This window comes from Peromyscus eremicus, chromosome 4, assembly GCF_949786415.1.
Source record: "Peromyscus eremicus chromosome 4, PerEre_H2_v1, whole genome shotgun sequence".
NCBI classification, from domain to species: domain Eukaryota; kingdom Metazoa; phylum Chordata; class Mammalia; order Rodentia; family Cricetidae; genus Peromyscus; species Peromyscus eremicus.
The window spans coordinates 130,591,818-130,612,136 of NC_081419.1; the positions used below are offsets into that span (position 1 = coordinate 130,591,818).

The 20,319-nt window shown below is 43.1% G+C and overlaps 1 protein-coding gene across 5 annotated transcripts in view; it reads right to left on the reverse strand.

Moving 5' to 3' along the window:
* Positions 1-20,319, reverse strand: part of Mroh8 (maestro heat like repeat family member 8) — a 78,924-nt gene that overhangs the window by 16,364 nt on the left and 42,241 nt on the right. For all 5 annotated transcript variants that reach the window (XR_009378945.1, XM_059261792.1, XM_059261791.1 and 2 more), the window contains 9 exons: positions 18,885-19,003; positions 16,621-16,773; positions 12,659-12,819; positions 6,763-6,898; positions 4,707-4,897; positions 3,033-3,167; positions 2,511-2,625; positions 2,069-2,209; positions 643-807 (listed from right to left, as the gene is read on the reverse strand). Coding sequence is in view for 4 of the 5 variants with exons in the window: in XM_059261792.1 (XP_059117775.1) it covers positions 643-807; positions 2,069-2,209; positions 2,511-2,625; positions 3,033-3,167; positions 4,707-4,897; positions 6,763-6,898; positions 12,659-12,819; positions 16,621-16,773; positions 18,885-19,003 (1,316 nt within the window). In the remaining variant the exon portion in view is untranslated. The remainder of the gene's footprint in view (positions 1-642; positions 808-2,068; positions 2,210-2,510; positions 2,626-3,032; positions 3,168-4,706; positions 4,898-6,762; positions 6,899-12,658; positions 12,820-16,620; positions 16,774-18,884; positions 19,004-20,319) is intronic.

Below are 20,319 nucleotides of genomic sequence, written 5' to 3' on the forward strand. Positions count from 1 at the left end.
TTCTTTCCTTCCTTCCTTCCCTTGTGACCCATTTCTTTTTTCTTTCTTTCTTTCTTTCTTTTTTTTTTGTCTTTCGAGACAGGGTTTCTCTGTGTAGCTTTGGCGCCTTTTCTAGAACTCACTCTGTATCCCAGGCTGGCCTCGAACTCGAAGAGATCTGCCTGCCTCCTGAGTGCTGGGATTAAAGGTGTGGCCACCACCGCCTGGCTTGTGACCCATTTCTTAACTGTTCCTTATCTTCTCCTTCCCACAGAGCAAGGTAATGTCTTGGTAAGTCTGTGTGTCTCGATTTTTTTTTGAGATAGAGTTTCTCTGTGTAGTCCTAGCCATTCTGGACCAGGCTGGCCTCAAATTCTGTGATTCACCTGCTTCTGCCTCCTGAGTACTGGGATTGAAGGCATGCACCAACACCACACTGCTATGTCTCAAGATTTTTTAAGTCTGAAAAACTAATAATATCAGTCCAGAAAAGCAGGACATCACAGATTATCTGGAAGGGTCTTGAGGAAGAAGATCTAAAAGGCCTCTAAAAATAAAAAATTCCATTTGTAAATAAAATAAAATGGCCTTTTATGGTCTCAAAATCTACTAGCTGGTAGGTACCCGCCCTCTAGGGAAGAATCTTTTCTCTCATTGTCTTACATCACCAAATAAGGAGAACAGGATCTTCATCAGGGTAGCCAAGGTGGTAGAGTCTAGTGTCTTGACAAGCTTCATCAGTATCTGGATGGCCAACAGAACGATCCTCTCATCAGTCTCCTGTAAGCTATCTAAGATGCATGGTATTGCGCCTTTGATGTCTTCTCTCTGTGTGTCCAAAAGCAGCCATGACCTCCTCTCCTGGTAGCACATTATCTAATTCTAAATGGAGGGATTCTACACAGACTTAAGTAACCTGGTGCTTGTGGACTTCTGGTAACTCTGGTGGTAAAGAGGGCATGCCTATTGTAGAGGAGGGGGAGGAGCTATGGTGAATTGCTTCATAAAACAGAGGTGGGACCAGGTGAGGGAGGGCTAGGGATATACTCTTGGCTTTACTTTAAGGAAAGGCTCTCTCAACATAGAAAAAAAAAAAGTGGAATGGCCAGTTCAGGCCACACTGAGTTCTCCATCATAGAAGTTATTCAAACATAGGCTTGAAAACTCCTTGATAGAGATTAAGCAGGGTTTGACTGAGGATCCTTAAAAGCCCTCCCCATTCTAAACTCCTACAAGAAAGCAATCTCAGGTTTTTAAAACGAGTGTGTGTGTGTGTGTGTGTGTACATATATACATAAGTATAATAATCAAATGTTCATGCATCCAATCAGCCAGTTAGCATATACTAGCATTTGTCATTTTTGTTCCATATATTTATGTATTTTTTTTATAAAATAAATACATCTCAAGTGGCAAAATTAAAGCCTTAGGGTTACTTATGACTGAGGCAAAGTTTTTTTTCTTTCTTTCTTTCTTTCTTTTTAGTTTTTCAAGACAGGGTTGGTTTGTGTAGCTTTGGCTGTCCTGGAACTTCTTGCTCTGTAGACCAGGCTGGCCTCAAACTCACAGAGATCCTCCTGCCTCTACCTCCCAAGTGCTTAGATTAAAGGCATGTGTTACCACAGCTCAGCAGAGGCATAGTTTTCTAATGAGACATGTGGAAGACTTTCATCATGAATGACAGTGATCTCTGTCATAGACAATAAATATCCCGGAGTATCTAAGCAGGGCAGCATGTTATATATAAGGCATCAAGCGGGTAGCTGGATATTTTCTACTGTGTTGTAGCAATAAGTGTACCTCCCCCACAAAATGCAAGTTTCAAAGTATTATGAATATTTGTGACTTAGAATTTTAAAGTTATTTCATTTTAATAGTACCCACATAACTCCTAGGTATAAAATTAGAGGTATAGATGGATGTACAGTGATAAAGGCCTTCCCCCATTCACTCCTGCCCCAACACTCCCAGTTCCTCCTCCCTGAGTTTTTTTGGGTATCTTTGGCGTTATCTATTTACTATTATGTATCTACTATTATCTATTTATTGTATCTATTACCAGCAAATCAGTGGTCAAAGGTCCGTTTACCATCTCACGGTGTCTGACAAGATTGTGTAGTCCCCTCAGTGCAAGAATCCTGAAGAGCTTATTCTCTTCATACAGCCAGTCTTTCAGGCGGGCAGTGGAGTATAACCTGGGCAATCTCCTGGCCATTGGACTCTTTAAGAGCTGAAAGAAATGACCTTGAAGCTTTTTTTCTTGAAGGGAACTACCTTCCCACCAACTCCAATGGACATTTCCCTTTGAAATCCCCAAGCTTCTGCACAGACAGTACAGGGGGATGCTGGAGCAGGAACACAAGGGATGCTAACAATGGGGAGAGGAAACGACTTCAAAGGCTTGAACCTTAAGAGAGCATCTACTGCACACACAGAACAGACCCCAGCCTGTCCCTAAATTGGACACAGCATAGGAATGAGGTTCTACTGCTTTCTGGGATTCCAGATTCCAGCACCTACAGAACTCTTACCTCTACAAAAAAGCCTGCAGATGTGAGTCTGTGTTTATCATTCCCTCGGTTAATCAAAGGGACTAACAAGTACATGATCTTATATGCAAAGAAGTGACTTCTTTCCAGCAAGGAACTGTAAAACAGACCAACAGAAAACTCTCAGACATATGCCCACCCAGATGACATTTTCCCAGGGTCAGGTCCTCTGAAGTTTTTACCTTGCTTCAGGTATTCAAGTGGTCAAGCCAGAGCCTTTTTTCTGGTTAATTTACAGATACTATAGCTAGGAATGATGGTGCACACCTTTAATCACACACTTGGGAGGCAGAGGCAGGAGGATCGCTATGAGTTTGAGGCTAGCCTGGTCTAGATAGAGAGAGAGAGAGTTCCAGGCCAGGGACACAGTGAGACCCTGCCTCAAAAACATTAAGCTATTGTATACTCTGTTATGGTTTTAGTTATTGTGATTTTTTTTAAGGGGAAAATAAAACAATGCTGCTTTCTGGAGAGAATGGATATATTAGAATGAGGAAGTCTTACTTGGCAAGGAGGAATACTCCCTGAAGATGGCATTCTCCCTTCAGAAGAGTCCATCCATTATTCTTTTCCATGATGCTGAATTCCTGCCAGCATGATGTTCTGAGGAGGAGAGTCTTTGTAGCTTGCATGGCGAAGCTAAGTTGAGCAAAAACAAGCATGGATGGAAAGAAAAGGCCTGCCAATCACTGGGATGGGCCCAGGGCTGTACTGTAATCCATCCCATTCTAGAGTTCCTAAAGATGCTTCATGTATAGTAACTGGAAAGGCCTTCCACATAATTCTCAACAGAAAAAAGTTTAACTTGATTTTGTTTCTCAAGGAGTTTGGAAGGAGATCTATGATTCAGCAACTGATTTGGAATGCTAAATGGATACCCACTGCATTAAAAAATTATTTTTATTTTATGAGTGTGAGTTAGCCTGCAGTTCTGTGCACCACGTGCAGTGCCCATGGAGGTCAGAAGAGAGGGTGTTGGATCCCCTAGAACTAGAGTTATAGATGGTTATGAGCTGTCATGTAGGTGCTGGAAACTGAGCCTGGGTCTCCTGCAAGAGCAGCAAGTACCCTTAATCTCTAAACCATCTCTCCAGTCTGATCCATTGATTAAAATTTTTTTGAGGTAAAATTTAAAGCTAGGCCGGGCGGTGGTGGCGCACGCCTTTAATCCCAGCACTTGGGAGGCAGAGCCAGGTAGATCTCTGTGAGTTCGAGGCCAGCCTGGACTACCAAGTGAGTTCCAGGAAAGGCGCAAAACTACACAGAGAAACCCTGTCTCGAAAAACAAAACAAAACAACAACAAAAAAAAATTAAGGCTAGGTACTTGGCTGAGTTAGTAGAACACCTGCCTAGCCTGCTCTATGTCCTGGGTTTGATCACCACCACTTCTCAAACCAGACATGGTGGTACATGCCTGGACCCCCAGCATCTGGAAGCTAGGAGGATCAGTAGTTCAAGGTCTTCCTAAGCTACAAAGTGAGTTTGAGGCTGGCTTGTAGGACATGAGACCCTGTTTCAAAAAGAGAAAGAAAAAGATGCAATTTATACTTCCCTGTAATATTTACCACTATAACTTAAAAGTACTTCTTGAATAGCCATCCCATCATAGCTTCAAGAGCAAGTTAGAGCTGGAATGGTTCTTAGAGATCACCTGGTCCAATCTCCTCAGTTACAGAAAAGGAAACTAAGACACAGAACAGTAGGTTGGCCCAGGGTATGCAGCTTATTAAACAGATGCGTGAGAACTACTGACACTTAGCCTGGTCTGAGTATAACATGGTATGGCATTTCCTTCCAAAAGATCTGTGTGTCAGCAGCACTAGAAATGTCTACCAAGACCTGCTTGAGGAACTGAAAAATCTCTCCAAGCAATATCCCAGAAATAAGGAATCATTTCACTGGATCAATCCAGTTTGGGAGGCTGATTTACTGTTTTTTATCTCTACTTGCTCTGTAAGGGAAGGGCCAACACAACATCACACATTATCTGCCAGGCACCTAGATAGTGGAATTTAACATTGGTACCAAGAAAACTAAAGGCAGCAAATATTCCTGGGCATTTCATCTTGAGGATTGTGGACCTATGTTCACTCAGTTAGGACCACATCTATCCTTGTGTCTACTACAGTGCCCAGGACTCTGTAAGTATTCAGATCAATGAAATCAATGAGCAATACCACAAAGGTGAGACCTCCATTGGTATCCCCTGTTCTGCATACAGGCCACTTGGAATGTTGACATCAGACATGGTGAGGCCGATGCTGTGGTGAATCTGGATGAGCAGTGTCATCAAAAGCTGAGGAAAGAGTCGGAATGCAGCTGCTCGAAATTTGTTTCCCAAAAGCACCTCATAAAGGGCATCTGTTACCTGGGGTAGAAAAGGCACAGGGAAGACCTGAGTGCCTGTTGGTCCTAACCCTCTGTGTTAGTCCACAACTAGTCCACAGACAGAACAACAATGGTTACTGGCAGAGGGAACAGACGTGAAAGGAGATTAAGAGTAAAGTGATCGTTAGAAGTGAGCTGGGGCATGCTCAGAGTGGAGTACATGCTTAGTAAGTGGTAGGCCCAGGGTTCAAGCCCTAGCACCAATACATATTATACATATGCATGCATACATACACACACACACACACAGAGAGGGTATGTATGTATGTGTGTGTCCAATGAGCAGATTTAACATCCAAAAATCATAACTGGAAACTATTAGTACACTTGATTAGATACAACTAAAAACAATAAAACAAATACCATGTTAGATGACAAGTAACAACTCAGAAAAGTATCTATTTTTGTACCAATGTGTTAATAAAAGGCTCTCATCCTTCAGTAAGACAAATGTAAAGACTTGCTGCATCATCTGGGAGCTGGTTAGAAATGAGAATATCAAGTCCCTCCCACATCTCCTATATCACAATCTGCATTGTGTAACTTAAATACACATGTATTTGCCCTAACTTCTAAAACTACAGTTACATTTTAGAAAAAAATACTTTGAGACAGGGTTTCTTTGTGTAGACCAGGCTGTCCTCAAACTCACAGAGATCTACCTTGCTCTGCCTCCCGAGTGCTGGGATTAAAAGCGTGTGCCACCACCGCCCGGCTACATTTTAGAATTTTGAAAAAGCATACATTCATAAGAAAGGAGAATAAAAGAGAAGACAATAGCAAATTAGAAATGCTGAAAGAAATTTGGAAGCTTAAAATACTATGACATTCATTTGGACTAGACAAAGAGGAACCTAGAGTAGGAGGGAAGGAGCTAAGGTGAGAAGCCCAGGCTGCCAGGAGGCCAGGTGGAGAGGGAATCCCAGCACTGGGAAAGCCAAAGTAAGAGGTTCAAAGTCACCCTTCATTACATCGCTATTTCGAGGCCAGCCTGAGCCACCCGAGACCCTGTCTCAAAAAATAAAAGCATATATACTGATAGGAAGCAGTCTCTGTATGCCCAAGGCCAGAGGTGTGCAGCAGCCCTCTGTACTTTCTGTACAGTTCTGCAGTGAACATAAGACTACTTTAAAAGGAAAATCGGTGGGAAAACATCAAATACACACATGCACAGGCATTTCTAGAAATCTCGTTAGGGTGATGAAACAGACTAGGAGCTAAGAATAGTTTTCTTTTTTTTTCTTTTTGCATATTTAAGTGTTAGGTTTTGTTGTTTTTCCTTTTGAAAAAAACAAACAAACAAACAAACAAAACAAAAAACTGCTGTCCAGGCTGGACTCTAACTCTTGGGCTCAAATTATATTACTACCTCAGCTTTCTGAGGAGCTGGGATGACAGGCATACAATACTGTCTTGGTTTTAGGTTTGTTTTTTTTTAAATCCAAAGATTATGTGACAGAGACTATGTATGACCTGTAAGCCCTAAAATATATATATTTCTTACAAGGCCTAAAATATTCTTTTAGATAGAAAGTTTTCTAACTTTTAATTAAAAGGGCCATTATTTTCTACTTTATATATTATTATATTTTTAAACTTTTTTTCACAAGTTTGGGTTACTTGAGGTAGTTTTTAAAGGATAGAAGTAGGAATGTTCATACTGTATTACACTCTCCACACTCTCCAGCTCCTTCCAGGTCAGAGCCAATGAGATTCACACGGATTTACAGATGAATGTTAGAAACAAACTTCAAAAGAGAACAAAAGGATCACCCTCTGGAGAGGGTGAGTCCTCCTCCAGGGGAGCATCCTGTGCTGACATGAGGGGGCAGAGCAATGGCTTACAGCAACAGCCACATAGGCCATCTTCTCCTGGGTGGCCACATCATGGCATTTCTGCAGCCTTCTCAGGAGCCTCCAGAGGACCCAGGTCGTGTTGGACAGCTCTACCTCCAGGGTTCTCCACAATTCAGCCAGATGCCTAGAAAGCCCAGAACAGCAGCATCATGAGAAGGGCTTCCCCAGGCCTCCCAGGACCACAACTTTCTGAGAGTCACTGTGGAATCCAACCTTTCTGCATACTGCCTGACAGCATAGCCGTACTGAGCTTTCGCTGCCTGGCACTGACCTACAGCCATTCCTGAACTAGTCTTAAGCAAACTTACCAATACCTCTGCTTCGGTATCACATGGTGTGGTGGTCTGAAAGAAAATGGCCCCCAAAGGGAGTGGCACTATTAGGAGGTGTGGCCATGTGGGAGGAAGTGTGTCACCGTGGGGGCGGGCTTTGAGGTCTCTTTTACTCAAGCTTCCCTCAGTGTGACAGTTGCCTGTAAAATGTAGGACTCGCCAGGCGTTGGTGGCGCACGCCTTTAATCCCAGCACTCGGGAGGCAGAGCCAGGCGGATCTCTGTGAGTTCGAGGCCAGCCTGGGCTACCAAGTGAGTCCCAGGAAAGGCGCAAAGCTACACAGAGAAACCCTGACTCGAAAAACCAAAAAAAAAAAAAAAAAAAAAAGATGTAGGACTCTCGGCTCCAGTACCACATCTGCCTGCATGCTGCCGTGCTCCCCACCATGATCACAATGGACTGAACCTCTGAACTGTAAGCGAACCACCTCAATTAAATCTTTTCTTTGTAAGAGTTGCCCTGGTCACGGTGTCTCTTCACAGCAATAAAAACTAGGTCACAATCTAGCCACCTCTCACCATTCACCTTTTCCAAACAAACCAGAGACTTTGATTACCCCAAAGGTCCACACCATTTTCTGAAGTCAGAGGCCTCTTCTCCAGCTCGCTCTTGCCTATCACCTCCCCTTAAGAGAAGATCCAGTGGCCTCTCCTCTGTCAGGTTTCCTGGTGCTTTTCCACGCTTCTCAGCAGAGTTCCTATAACTTTACATTTCTTAATGTAACAAGTTACAGCTTTCCTCAGGATTCCCACACTGGTAGTGCTCTGTGTGTGCTCCTCTGAAGGAAGGGATCATATCTGGAGCCCTCACAACCTGGCACAACCTGGTCAGGTTCATAGAAGGCATTCAAAGACACATCTATCCCATGTAGTCTGTGGTCCTCATGTGTGAAAAAGGTCAACACCTACAAATTAACCTCCGATCCTACTTAGATCTTAAAGTAATACGTAGTAATTTCTCAAAAAGACTACAAATTTGACATCACAGCTAAGGCCAGCTTGAGAAAAATACTGAAACTTAGTCTCAAAACAAACCTCTCTAGTAGCAATTCAAATGCAGGGCCTGAGAGTTAGATGAACACTGTGAAGGAGTGTGGGAGAGGGGAGACTGAGCCTTTTTCTTTCTTTTAAAAATAAACTTGACTTGGATGTTGCTCCAGCCTGCTTTTGTTGTTGTTTTAACTTTTTGAATTACATTTATTGTGTGTTTTTATATATATGGGTACCTGTGTACCACCTCACACATGTACAAGTCAGAGGACAATTTTCCAGAGCCAATTCTCATTCCATTTTGTACGTCCTGGGACTCAATCTCAGGTCTTCATTTGGCAGCAAATGCCACTACCTGATGAGACATCTTACCATCACAGGCCTTTCTTTTTATCCCAGTGCTGGGGACTTAATCTAGAGCCTCATGCATACTCAACAACACTCTACAGTAAACTACATCCCCAAATCAACCCATTCTCGATAATTTTCAGAATCTACCTGGGCATCTTTGCATGCTATAAAATAATTTTCTTTCTTTCTTTCTTTCTTTCTTTCTTTCTTTCTTTTTCTTTCTTTCTTTCTTTCTCTTCCTTCCTTCCTTCCTTCCTTCCTTCCTTCCTTCCTTCCTTCCTTCCTTCCTTCCTTCCTTCCTTCCTTTGTTTCTTTCTTTCAAGTGTGGACTCTTGTCTACCTGAATCACTCTGAACATTGAGGCTCTCTGACACTATCCCAACAATCATTCCCTACTTTAGTAATTCTGCCTTTCTGTTGGTTTTGTTTCTAGATGGCTTTCACTCTGTAGCTAAGACTGTCCTGGAAGGAACTAGATAGACTAGGCTGGTCTCCAATTTACAGTGATTCTCCTGACTCAGCCTCCTGAGTGCTTGGATTACAGGTCTGAGTCATCACAACAGCCTCTAATTTCATAATTCTACTCAGAGAGTAAAACAAAGCAAGAAGAACCCAAGCAAGCCTGAGGGAATGAAGGCCTGAAAGGCACATGGAACTCTGTAAAAGGCTCACAGCAGAGAAAGTAATCAAATGTCAGAATATGAACATGCATCCTGGAAGGATGTTAAGCAATTCCTATGTTTCTGTGATTCTGAGGCAATGAATAAAGGACTCTGAGAAGCAAAGCCTGGGAGACTCTTCCGGAATGCTCTAATTTGCTGCACATTCTAAATATGGGAATTAGAAAGCACACAGCCAATGACTCTCAGATTTTAGTAGGAAACAAATCATCTACAGAGTGTATTTAAAACACTGCATTGACGACATGGTTCAGCAGGCAGAAGCACCTGCCGCCAAGCCTGACCATCTAAGTTTGAACCCCAGTTCCCACATGGTAGACGAAGAGAACTAACTCCTACAAGTTGTATGACTTGTTTGTACCCACTCGAGCACACACACACACACACACACACACACACACACACACACACACATAAAATGTGCATGTGTGTGTGTATGTGTGTGTATGAAAGAGAGAGAGAGAGAGAGAGAGAGAACAAGAGAGCTACATGTGATAGTACACACCTTTAATCCCAGCACTCAGGAGGTAGAGGTAGGTAGATCTCTGTGAGTAAAAGGCCAGCCTGAGCTACATAGGACAGCCAGTGCTTCATAGTGAAACCGTGTCTCAAAAAAATAAAATAAATAAAATGAAATAAAAATACACAAGAAGTTCAGGAGATGTGAGACAGGAGGCCTGAGAGATCAAGGGCAGCTTTTCAGTGGTTCTCAACCTGTGGGTTGAGATGATCCTTTCACGAGGGTTACTAAGACTATAGGAAAACACAGATAGTTACATATGATTCACAGCAGTAGCAAGATTACAGTTATGAAGTAGCAATGAAAATAATTTTATGGTTGGGGGGTCACCACAACAGGAGGAACTGCATTAAAGAGGTGGGACCTAGCTGGCAGAAAGTAGGTCACATACCAGATGGTGGTGGCACACGCCTTTAATCCCAGCATTCAGGAGGCAGAGGCAGGTAAATCTCTGTGAGTTCGAGGCCAGCCTGGTCTACAGAGCAAGTTCTAGGGCATCCAGGGCTGCTGCATAGAGAAACTCTGTCTTGAAAAACCAAAAAAAAGAAGAAGAAAAGGAAAAAAAGGAAGTAGGTCACTAGTGGAAGGGCTTTGAAAGTTATGTCCATCCTGATTCTGGCCCTGCTCTCTGTTTCCTGGTTCTCCAGAGTGTGAACAACGGCTTTACTTAACTCTCCCCTTAGCACACACTGAGCCACTCTGCCATGTGGTTTTCAGAACGATAAGAAAAGTTATTAATAAATAATTTTTTGCAACCAGTGTGCCAGTCTACCAGAGAGGAAGAGATGGGTGGAGCTCTCATAAAGCAAAGGGCAGAACTTGAGACTTTCAAGTACCACAGGCCTATGATTCCTTATGCTTGTTTGAGCATCATCTCTGCTACTTCCAACTAGAAACCTGACTAAGCTATAGATGTGGAGCCTGGAGGATACCATGCTTCATGGGAGGTCCTGATGCATTAGCTCCGACAATTCTTAACTACTGTACTAGAAGATTGGAGGAGGCACAACTTAAAATACACACTGTCTCCCCTGTGAACAGGAAGAAACAGCCTGGCTGCTCTGGTGACATTCTAGGACAGAACTTCAGGTAAGTTAAGACATCTGAGATGTCTTTTCCTGGACCTATGGTAATGAGTTGAGTTTCCCAAAGCATCTCACCAAGCATTTCCCACAGAGCCTGGCAGGAGTGCAAAGCACTTCCTCCTAGTAGACGATGCGGTTCTCCTAGTAGACGATGCGGTTAACCTGGCCTCTCAAGCCCCAAACCCAGCTTAGCCTGAGTGCTCCTCTTCGCATTCGCTGGGCCTGTCCAGAGATGCTTCTGCTTTCCAATCCCTCTCTCCTCTGCCTCTGAGAACACGCAGGGCCTCACCTTTTCTCGAATGCCTGCACCGCTTCTACACAGCTGCACAACTGTACTCCATCTCCACCAAAGTCACAGGCAAAAGGCACATCTCAAGCCATTCATACCTTCAATTCCTTTTTGTTGTTGTTGTTGTTGTTGTTGTTTTTAAGGCAGGATCTCAGTATTTAGACCAGGCTGGCCTTGAACTCACAGAGATCTGCCTGTGCCAATACCATGAAGTTCTTTAATGGCTTCTACTGAAGTGTAAAGTCCACTATCCTACCCATTTCATTGCTGTTATCTGATCATTTAAAAAACGTTTTCGTGTGGTATAGCTGTGCAGCTTTCAAGACTGTAGTCCCATTTCAGTTCCTCTATACACAAAGACCCCTTAATCTGATCACTTCCTACTGCTCACCTGTCTGTCCAGCCTTCCTTAGACTCATTTCATACAAAACTCTAGTACATTTAAGCCATGAGAAGGATAATGGCTTAAGAGCAATTGATTAGAGAAACGTACAAAAGAATCTTTAAAAATCCACATGAACTCCCTTATTAATGTATTTATTTCCTCCAGATGGGTAAAAGTCCTACCTTTTGACCTAGTAGTAGTAAAGGGTCTGGTTCAGCATGGAGAACATCAGCACTACCCCAAGATATTAGTGAGAGTCATTCATACAAAAGAGCAGTTTTCAAACAGCTTAAAGCAGAAAAATATTTTTTGAACTAAAACAATTACTTAGACTCACAATATAGGAATCAGATTTAAAAGGATGCTGCCCCAGATAAAGGGTGGGGTGTCTCTCCTCAAGTGTCACTGACTTCCCCATATGTACTTCCTAGACTCTAAGACTTAGAGCTACCACTGTGAAAACACTCAGCTAAGATACAAACTTCTCTGTAGAACCCCACTCTTCCCTATATATATACTTAGACTTTCTTTTTTCTGGGTGCATTTATTTATTTGGGGCAAAATCATTCTTGAATGCATTCTGTAAGTGAGATGCCAGCATTATGGATTTCACCCCTAAGTAACTTTAGTACCGGTCTGTCTGTGGCTATTTAGACAGGGTCTCACTATGTAGACCAGGCTGGCCTTGAACTCTCCATCCTCCTGCCTCAGCCTCCCAAGTGCTGAGATTACCAGCATGCTTCAGTGTCTATCTTCTCACAACTAGGATGTCCTTCTGCATAAACATATCACTTCACACACAGGGAAATCATACTAATTGAAGAACCTAGTGGAGCCAGGTGTGGTGGCACATGCCTATAATCCTAGCATTTGTCTGAGTTTTAGATCAGCCTCGTCTACATAATGAACTCCAGGCCAGCCAGATCTACATAGTAAAACACTATCTCAAGCCCCCCACCTTCTAAAAAAAATCAAGCAAAAATGCAATTTTCAATTATACTTTTGTTTTGACCCAAGGTCCAATCGAGGTCTTACACTGTACTGGGCCATACTGCTTCACTGCTCCACCGCCAGCTGGTTTCTTTCTTTTTTCATTACTTTAACTTTTTTAAAGATTCCAGTCTGTTTGACTTAGAATATTCTTCTTACAGACCAACCTGTATCTTATCTCCTCTACAGGAGTCTCATTAGCAACCATGTTTCACTTACTCAGAGATGGGTTGTGGACCCAATTTAACATAGGGTTCTATTACCTGTCATAGGGCACTGGATGGCATAGAAGATGGTTGAGCACTATGTCTGTATACTTAGGTCTGGAGATAAACAAACTCACAGTATTTATGATTTGTTGCCGGACAGTAGGCAGGGTGATTATTGATAGCCGGGCACAAATAACACCTATTATTTCTGGCACCTGAAGAGGAAAAAGACATCACTAAGACCTTAATCCTGTAGGACAATTATAGAGTCTTTGTAGCCATTTCTGGGAGGTTCAGGGGTGGGGGTGCTGGGGAAGGGGAAGAAGAAAAAGTATTTTTGATTTTGTAAAGTTTAGGATACTAAGGGTTCAATTCACCGCTAAAGCATTTCTCTAGCATGTATGAGGACTGGGATTTGATCCTCAACACTGCAGAAATAATAATAAAACTTTCCAATCATCTGTTGGGAGTGGTGGTGCACACCTTTCATTCTAGTGCTTGGGAAGCAGAGGCAAGTGGATCTCTGAGTTTGAGGCCAGCCTGGTCTACATAGTGAGTACAAGGACAGCCAGGGCTATGTAGAGAGACCCTGTCTCAAAAAAAAAAATAGTATATATGAATGTATGTATACAAAAATATTTGGAAGTGAATGGAGTTGTAGTTGAGTTGCAGAGTGCTTGCCTAGCACAGATGAGGACCTGGATTTGATACCTGGATTCTCAACAATGTGGGGTGCAGGGATGGGGGATGAGGGGTAGTGGGGCGAGGGGTGGAGGGTGGAGAGAATAAAAGGAAAGAAGTGCTGGAGTGCTGGGTGCAGCTTGGGGATAGAATGCTTGCTTGATATGCACAAGGCCCTTGCTTCAATCCAGCATCACAGAAAGAAAAAAAGCAAGGAAGGAAGGAAAGAAAAGATTTAGAAGGATGAAAACACAGATGTCAGCTAGATCCCTGAGAAATGAAAGAGTGGTTTTTTTTGTTTCTCCTGTATTTTTCCTGATTTTGATCAATAATTACATAGTGATCTTTCTTTCTTTCTTTCTTTCTTTCTTTCTTTCTTTCTTTCTTTCTTTCTTTCTTTCCTTTTTCTTTTTGGTTTTTCGAGACAGGGTTTCTCTGTGTAGCTTTGTGCCTTTCCTAGAACTCACTCTGTATGTAGTCCAGGCTGGCCTCGAACTCACAGAGATCCACCTGCCTCTGCCTCCCGAGTACTGGGATTAAAGGCATGTACCACCGCCACCTGGATACATAGTGATTTTATAACAAAGATGTCATGTTATGGCAAGGGAGCCCCTACCCACTGTCTTCTCTGGTCTTTCAAGAAACAGAAGCCAGGGCTTTGGTCCAGGTCTCCCTCTGCTTGACTACTCACCCTGGCATAAAATGGCTATTATTACCACCAGGTGCCAGAAATTGGCTGAAGGGTGGGCAGGGGATGCAATTCTAGCCATAGATATACTAGGAAGAGCTGGGCAGTGGTGGCACACACCTTTAATCCCAGCACTCAGGAGGCAGGGGTAGATGGATCTCTGAGTTTGAGGCCATCCTGGTCTACAGAGCGACTTCCAGGACAGCCAGGGCTACACAGTGAAACCCTGTCTTGGGGGAAAAAAACAAACAAACAAAAAGAAAGAGACATGAGGGAGAATCTACTGTGGACTTGAGGAAAAGATTGTCTGCCTTCAATAAAGGGACAATAAGGAAGGCATCATCTCTCTAGAGTGTCTTATCTGTCTGCTCACAAAGTCTCAGCTGTGCCTGCCTCATGGACAGGAAAGGTAAAAAGATGGGAACCATGGTCTTGGCTGTCACTGTAAGTCAGTGAGCCCATCATGGAAAATATACTGTGTCCGGATTTCCTATACCTATTTAAGAATGTATATTTATTGTAGTCATTTAGTAGAGTCCAATCACTTCTTTATAGTAAGAACATGTCAGTCAGATAAACAAATACGCCATTAAGACATAAGGTAATCAATCACTGGAAAAGCTTCTCACAGTTGGCCTTCCTGGCTCCTAAAGGCTCCCAAACCAGCCAAGATCCATCTGACTTCTCTCAGGTGTTCCTGCTGTATCTTGCTACTTTCTTTTTATGATTTATTTATTTTTATTGTTATGTGCATTGGTGTTTTGCCTGCATTTATATCTGTGTGAGGGTGTTAGGTCCCCTGGAACTGGAGTTACAGACAGTTGTGAGCTGCCATGTGGGGTACAGGGAATTGAACCCAGGTCCTCTAGAAGAACAGCCAGTGCTCTTAATCACTGAGCCATCTCTCTAGACCCACTATTTTTGCTATTTTCCTAGGTTTAAAAAAATGGGTTCTTATTTTAAAATCCTCTTTCTTTTTGATATTGTTGTAGTGTTGTGAATTGAACCCAGGACTTTGTGCATGGACGAGTGCCCTTCACAGAACACTTTCACTCCTAACAAAACACAAAGAGCAATTTAAAATGCCAGTGGCTCTTACACTTTCAGCTATTTCTGTATTCCTTCTGTTTAATTAAGATAGTTGGTTAATTAAATATTTTGGGGACAGAGTTTTGCCTAGTAGCCTAGCCTAGCTAGGAACTCACTACGTAGCCCAAGCCCAATAATAACAATAATAATAATAATAATAATAATAATAATAATAATAATATATTATTGTTGCCTATATATAAAGATGAGTGCACAAATGTCATGGTGTGTGTCTGTGAAGGTCAGAGGACAACTCTGTCCTCTTTTTCCACCATGGGATCTGGGGATTGAACTCAGGTCATCAGGCTTGTGCAGCAATCACTTTGACTCCTAGAGTTATCTTACTGGGCCCTCAGTTCTGTCCTTTTGCATTTTAGATGATAAAATTATTTCTTTCCTTTGTCATTTCTTTCTTTGTTTTTGTTTTTCGTTTTGTTTTTTCAAGACAGGGTTTTTCTGTGTAGCCCTAGCTGTCCTGGAACTCACTCTGTAGAACAGGCTGGCCCCAAACTCACAGAGATCCACCTGCTTCTGCCTCCCGAGTGCTGGCATTATAGACATGCACCACCACCACCCAGCTCCCTTTGTTATTTCTTGTGAGGGCTTTACAAATATTTAGGTAAGTTCTCTTGACGCTGGGGAAAGCTGGTCTCCCTTCAGAGTCACTTCCGGCTGTCCTCTGTCTTAACTTGATAGCTTTGACTCATCTGGATCAGAATTTGCACTGAATTCCAACCTCATCAATTACATCTTCTAGGGAAATCCTGTTCTTTGGGGAACACACCGGAGAGTGGGAGGGGTGTTTCAGGTGTGTGCGCATATCTATGTGAGTACACACCCACATGTGTGCTTGTGGAGGCCAGAGATTGATGTCTAAGATGTCTTTCTTTTTTTTAAGATTTATTTATTTTATGTATATGATATTCCATCCGCACACTAGAGGAGGGTATCAGATCCCATTATAGATGGTTGTGAGCCACCATGTGGGTGCTGGGAATTGAACTCAGGACCTCTGGAAGAGCTGCCAATGCTCTTAACTGCTAAACCATCTCTCCAGCTCTAAGATGTCTTTCTTAATCACTTCCCACGTTATTTTTATTTATTTTTTTTTGAAAAACAATGTCTTCAATCAACCTGGAACTCACCGTTTCAGCTAGACTTGCTGGACAGTGAACTCTGGGAATTCGCCTAGCTTCGTACCCCGGTGTCCCCGCCTAGCCCCCATGCTAGAGTTACAGATGTTCAAGATCATACCAGGCTTTTACATGGGTGTAAGGGATCTGAATATAGGTCCTCATGCTTAAAAAATAAACACTGTAACACGGAGCTATTTCCCCAGTCCTATATCTTAAGTTTTAAATCTCCCTTGTTTGGTATGGGGGCTGGTGAGTACATGCTTACTGATTGGAGGAAATTTTGTGAACAGCAGAGGAAGGTGTTGGTCCTGTCCCCACTAGTGCCTGTTCTCAGTTGAGCACAAATGGACGGACCTCCCCAGCTGCAGGAGGGACAGGGCTTGCTTCTATTTCAAAGCCAGAAAATGGTTCTGTGCTCTTACCTTCTCAAATCGGGCCTCTGCAAACCTCACCAAAGTTATCAACAACTCTCCTGCTATCTGCTGGGTACAGGGATGGGGTAGGCTTTTCAGGCTGTCCAACGTAGTCATTATAAACTGGCCGAGCTCTTGTGAATCAAGGAAAACTTCAAAGACCTGCAATGATTTAGGAAAAATGAACTTTCAAGCTACGTGGTATGGGCTGGGAATATAACTCAGTGTTTGCCTATGCTGTGTGAGGCCCAGCACCCCAGCACCCCAGAACTCCAGCACTGGGAGAGGGAGAGGGCTGTGCCATCTACTACTGGCTTATTTACTGTGATGGCTAGTCTCTGTTGTCAACTTGACTACATCTGGAATTAACGAAAATCCAAGTGGCTGGGTACACCTAAGAGATTTTTTTCTTAAATCATTTGAAGTGGGAAGACCCACTTTTAATATGGATTTTGAGGTAAGAAGATCCACCCTTAATCTGGGCCACCTCTTCTACTGGCAGCCTATATAAAGGACAAGGAAGAAGGGAGCTTGCTCTCTAACTAGCAAGTCAGTGGACTTCACTGGCATTAGAGCCTACTTCTTTGGGATTCCCGAGTATACTGAAGATCAGCTGAGACATCCAGCCTTGTGGACTGAACAACTTACTGGACTCTTGGACCTTCTGTTGGCAGACAGCCATTGTTGGACTAGCTGGACCACAGCCTGTGAGCCATTCTGATAAATCCTATGTACGTATACATACACACATTCTATAAGTCCTATCCGTCTAGAGAACCCTGACTAATACATTTACCACAATGGAAAAATGGAAGCACCCAAAGTCCACAGCTAACAACTATGCACAGCCGTTTACTGCTCTGACTCCTAGAGAGAAGCCTTGTTCTGAGACCTTCAGAAAAAATGTCCCACTTTACAGGAGCACTAAAGAAAGAAAACATCCAGTGCTGGATAGTCAACAGCTTCCTTGACATAACTAGAATGCTTTGTGGAGAGATAACACACTAACATAATGTGCATTCTGCTTCCCGCGGCACTCAGCAGTGCATGAAGTCCTCCACATGATTGGAACACGTTCCACTGGTCCTTCCTATGTGATGGGCAGTCTGCCAAGCATTACCACACAGCTGTTCATTTAGCTCTTGGGACAACAGAGTCATTCCAGATTCCCACTGGATGGAGGGAAATTGATACCTAGACTGGCTTACCTGGCACTTTAGACCCTACATGAGTAATATTTCTAAGTATCCCTTTATGTGTATTTGTATGTATGTATCCACACATGTGTGTGTGGGTATAAATGCACGGGGGCAGTGTGCATGTGTAAGCCAGGAGTCTGTCTCAGTGTTTCCCTCTATCACTCTCCACCTTATTTTTTGAGGCAGGGTTTTTTACTAAATCTGGAGCTCATGGATTCTGCTAGACTAGCTGTCCACAAAACCATAGGGATTCTCCTGGATCTGTCTCCTCAAAGCTAAGACTACAGGAATATCCTGCTACACTCAGCATTTTTCTTTTTAACTATGGCTATTGGAGATTGAGATCATGTCTTCATGCTCGCAATGCAAGGACTTTACTGAGCCATCTCCCCAGCCTTACAGGTCTCCTTTGTATACCCTCATCCCTAACATACCTAGCAGATGCATGAATCTTTGCTGAGCAATGAACATAGCTCATTGATTCAACTATTCTCTCTTGAAGCTCCTCTCTGTGAAAGGTTACATGAGCAAGTAGCTGGCATTCAGTGAGAGTTCACCAGAATGAGGTGAAATCACTGGCTTCTTCAGCAAGTCAACATAAACCAGAAAACAGGACACTCAGACTTGACAGTATAAGCCTTTAATCTCAGCATGTGGGTGCCAGACACAGGCAGATTGCTTGAGTTCTAGGACAGTGTGGTCTACACAGTGAGTACCAGTTCAGCCAGTGATACACAGTGAGACCCTGTCTTCAAAAAGAAGAGGGAGGGAGGGACAGAGGGAGGGAGGGAGGGAGGGAGGGGGAGAGGGAGAGGGAGAGGGAGAGGGAGAGGGAGAGAGAGAGAGAGAGAACTCGTGTGTAAGATCATGAACATGGTACCTTTTCTGCAAATCCTGAATGTTTACGGAGCACATTCCCCGGGGAATCTCTGTGGTTGGTTTTATAAGAAACAAACAGGACTTTCCAATGTGATTTTTACATCTCACATTTCCACGAACAAGACATCTGGCTTCTCCCTACCCTTTCTAGCACATCAAGCTCTCTGTCCAGATGCTTCTAAGCTCTCTAATTACCTGGACAATCTTGAAGGGACAGGAGTAGAACTGTTTGATGCTATAGTGCTCCAGCAGCTCCCTGCACTTTTTCAAAATTTCTCTCAAGCTCTTGGCATTGTGTCTGTCCTGAGTGATATCTAGGAAGAGAATGGGTCATTATTATGCTCTGCTTCACTTCTTTCTTACTCATTTTCTAAGTCTTTCTGATCTCCAATGTGTAGTCAACCCCTGTTTTTCCCTGGAATGTATTAATCTAATATGCAGGCAGGTCCGGCCCTCTTCCTCATAAAGCAATATATACACACAGTCAAAGAGAAATGAAAAGGTTTTTTTGTAAGAACAGAGATTTGGAGTGATTTGCTGAGTAGAAAAAAGGGAAGGCTCCAGCACTACCCACTGGAGAGGAGTCTGGGGGTGTCCTGTGAGGCTGAAATGCCGCCCAAAGCTTGTTAATGACAGATCTTCCCGAGCACCTGGATTTGCTGACTGTTGGCCTGGTCCCCTCGTGCTGCCTTCTTTCCTATGTCTTTCATTTTTGTTGCTGTTGTTTTGTTCTTCTGAAACAAGGTCTCTCTACATGGCCCTGGCTGTCCTGGAATTCACTCTGTGGCCCAGGCTGGCCTCAAAGTCACAGAGATCCATCTGCCTCTGCCGCTTGAGTGCTAGAATTAAAAGCATGTGGCACCACGTCCAGTTTGTTTCCCATGCTCTAATGTGACTTCATATTGCTGGACAGGGCATTGCAAATATTTGTTGGGTCAATAACTGAATTATTAAGTCTCAGGCTGTTCAAGTATCCAGAAATGAGCTCAAACTGCACTATAGCAGGATTGCCATCTATTAGATAAAAGTCAGTATTCCTAGCAGGGCATAATGGTACACACCTTTGACCCCAGCACTCAGGAGGAAGAGGCAGGTGGATCTCTGATTCTGAAGCCAGCCTGGTCTACACAATGAGTTCCAGGGCAACCAGAGCTACATAGTGAGACTTTGTATCAAAAAAAAAAAAATCCAAAAAACAAAAAAACCAAAACAAACAAAATTTTAAAAAGTGAGTACTCCTTAGGAATTTGTGAAACCAGTTCCCATCTGCTAAAAGAAAGCATGTCCTATACCTCTGGCAGAAAGGGCATATGGCTGCCCATTGACATGTACCTGTGGCAGCATATCAAAGTCTATACTGGCTCTCCAGGCTCACTCAATCCCTGTTCACATATACTTATTATATATTCAAGTCTACACTGGCCTCCCCAGGATTCCCTCCTCCCAGATACCAGTTTGTTCTTTTGATAAGGGCAAGGTTTTATCCCCCGGTCCCTCTATCTCTTGCTATCTCTCTCCCTCACTTGCTTATCCTCTTGCCCCCTGCTATTGTCAATATACTGTCTATCATCTATCTTTCTATCTGTCTATCATCTATCTGTCTATCTATCTATCATCTATCTCTCTATCA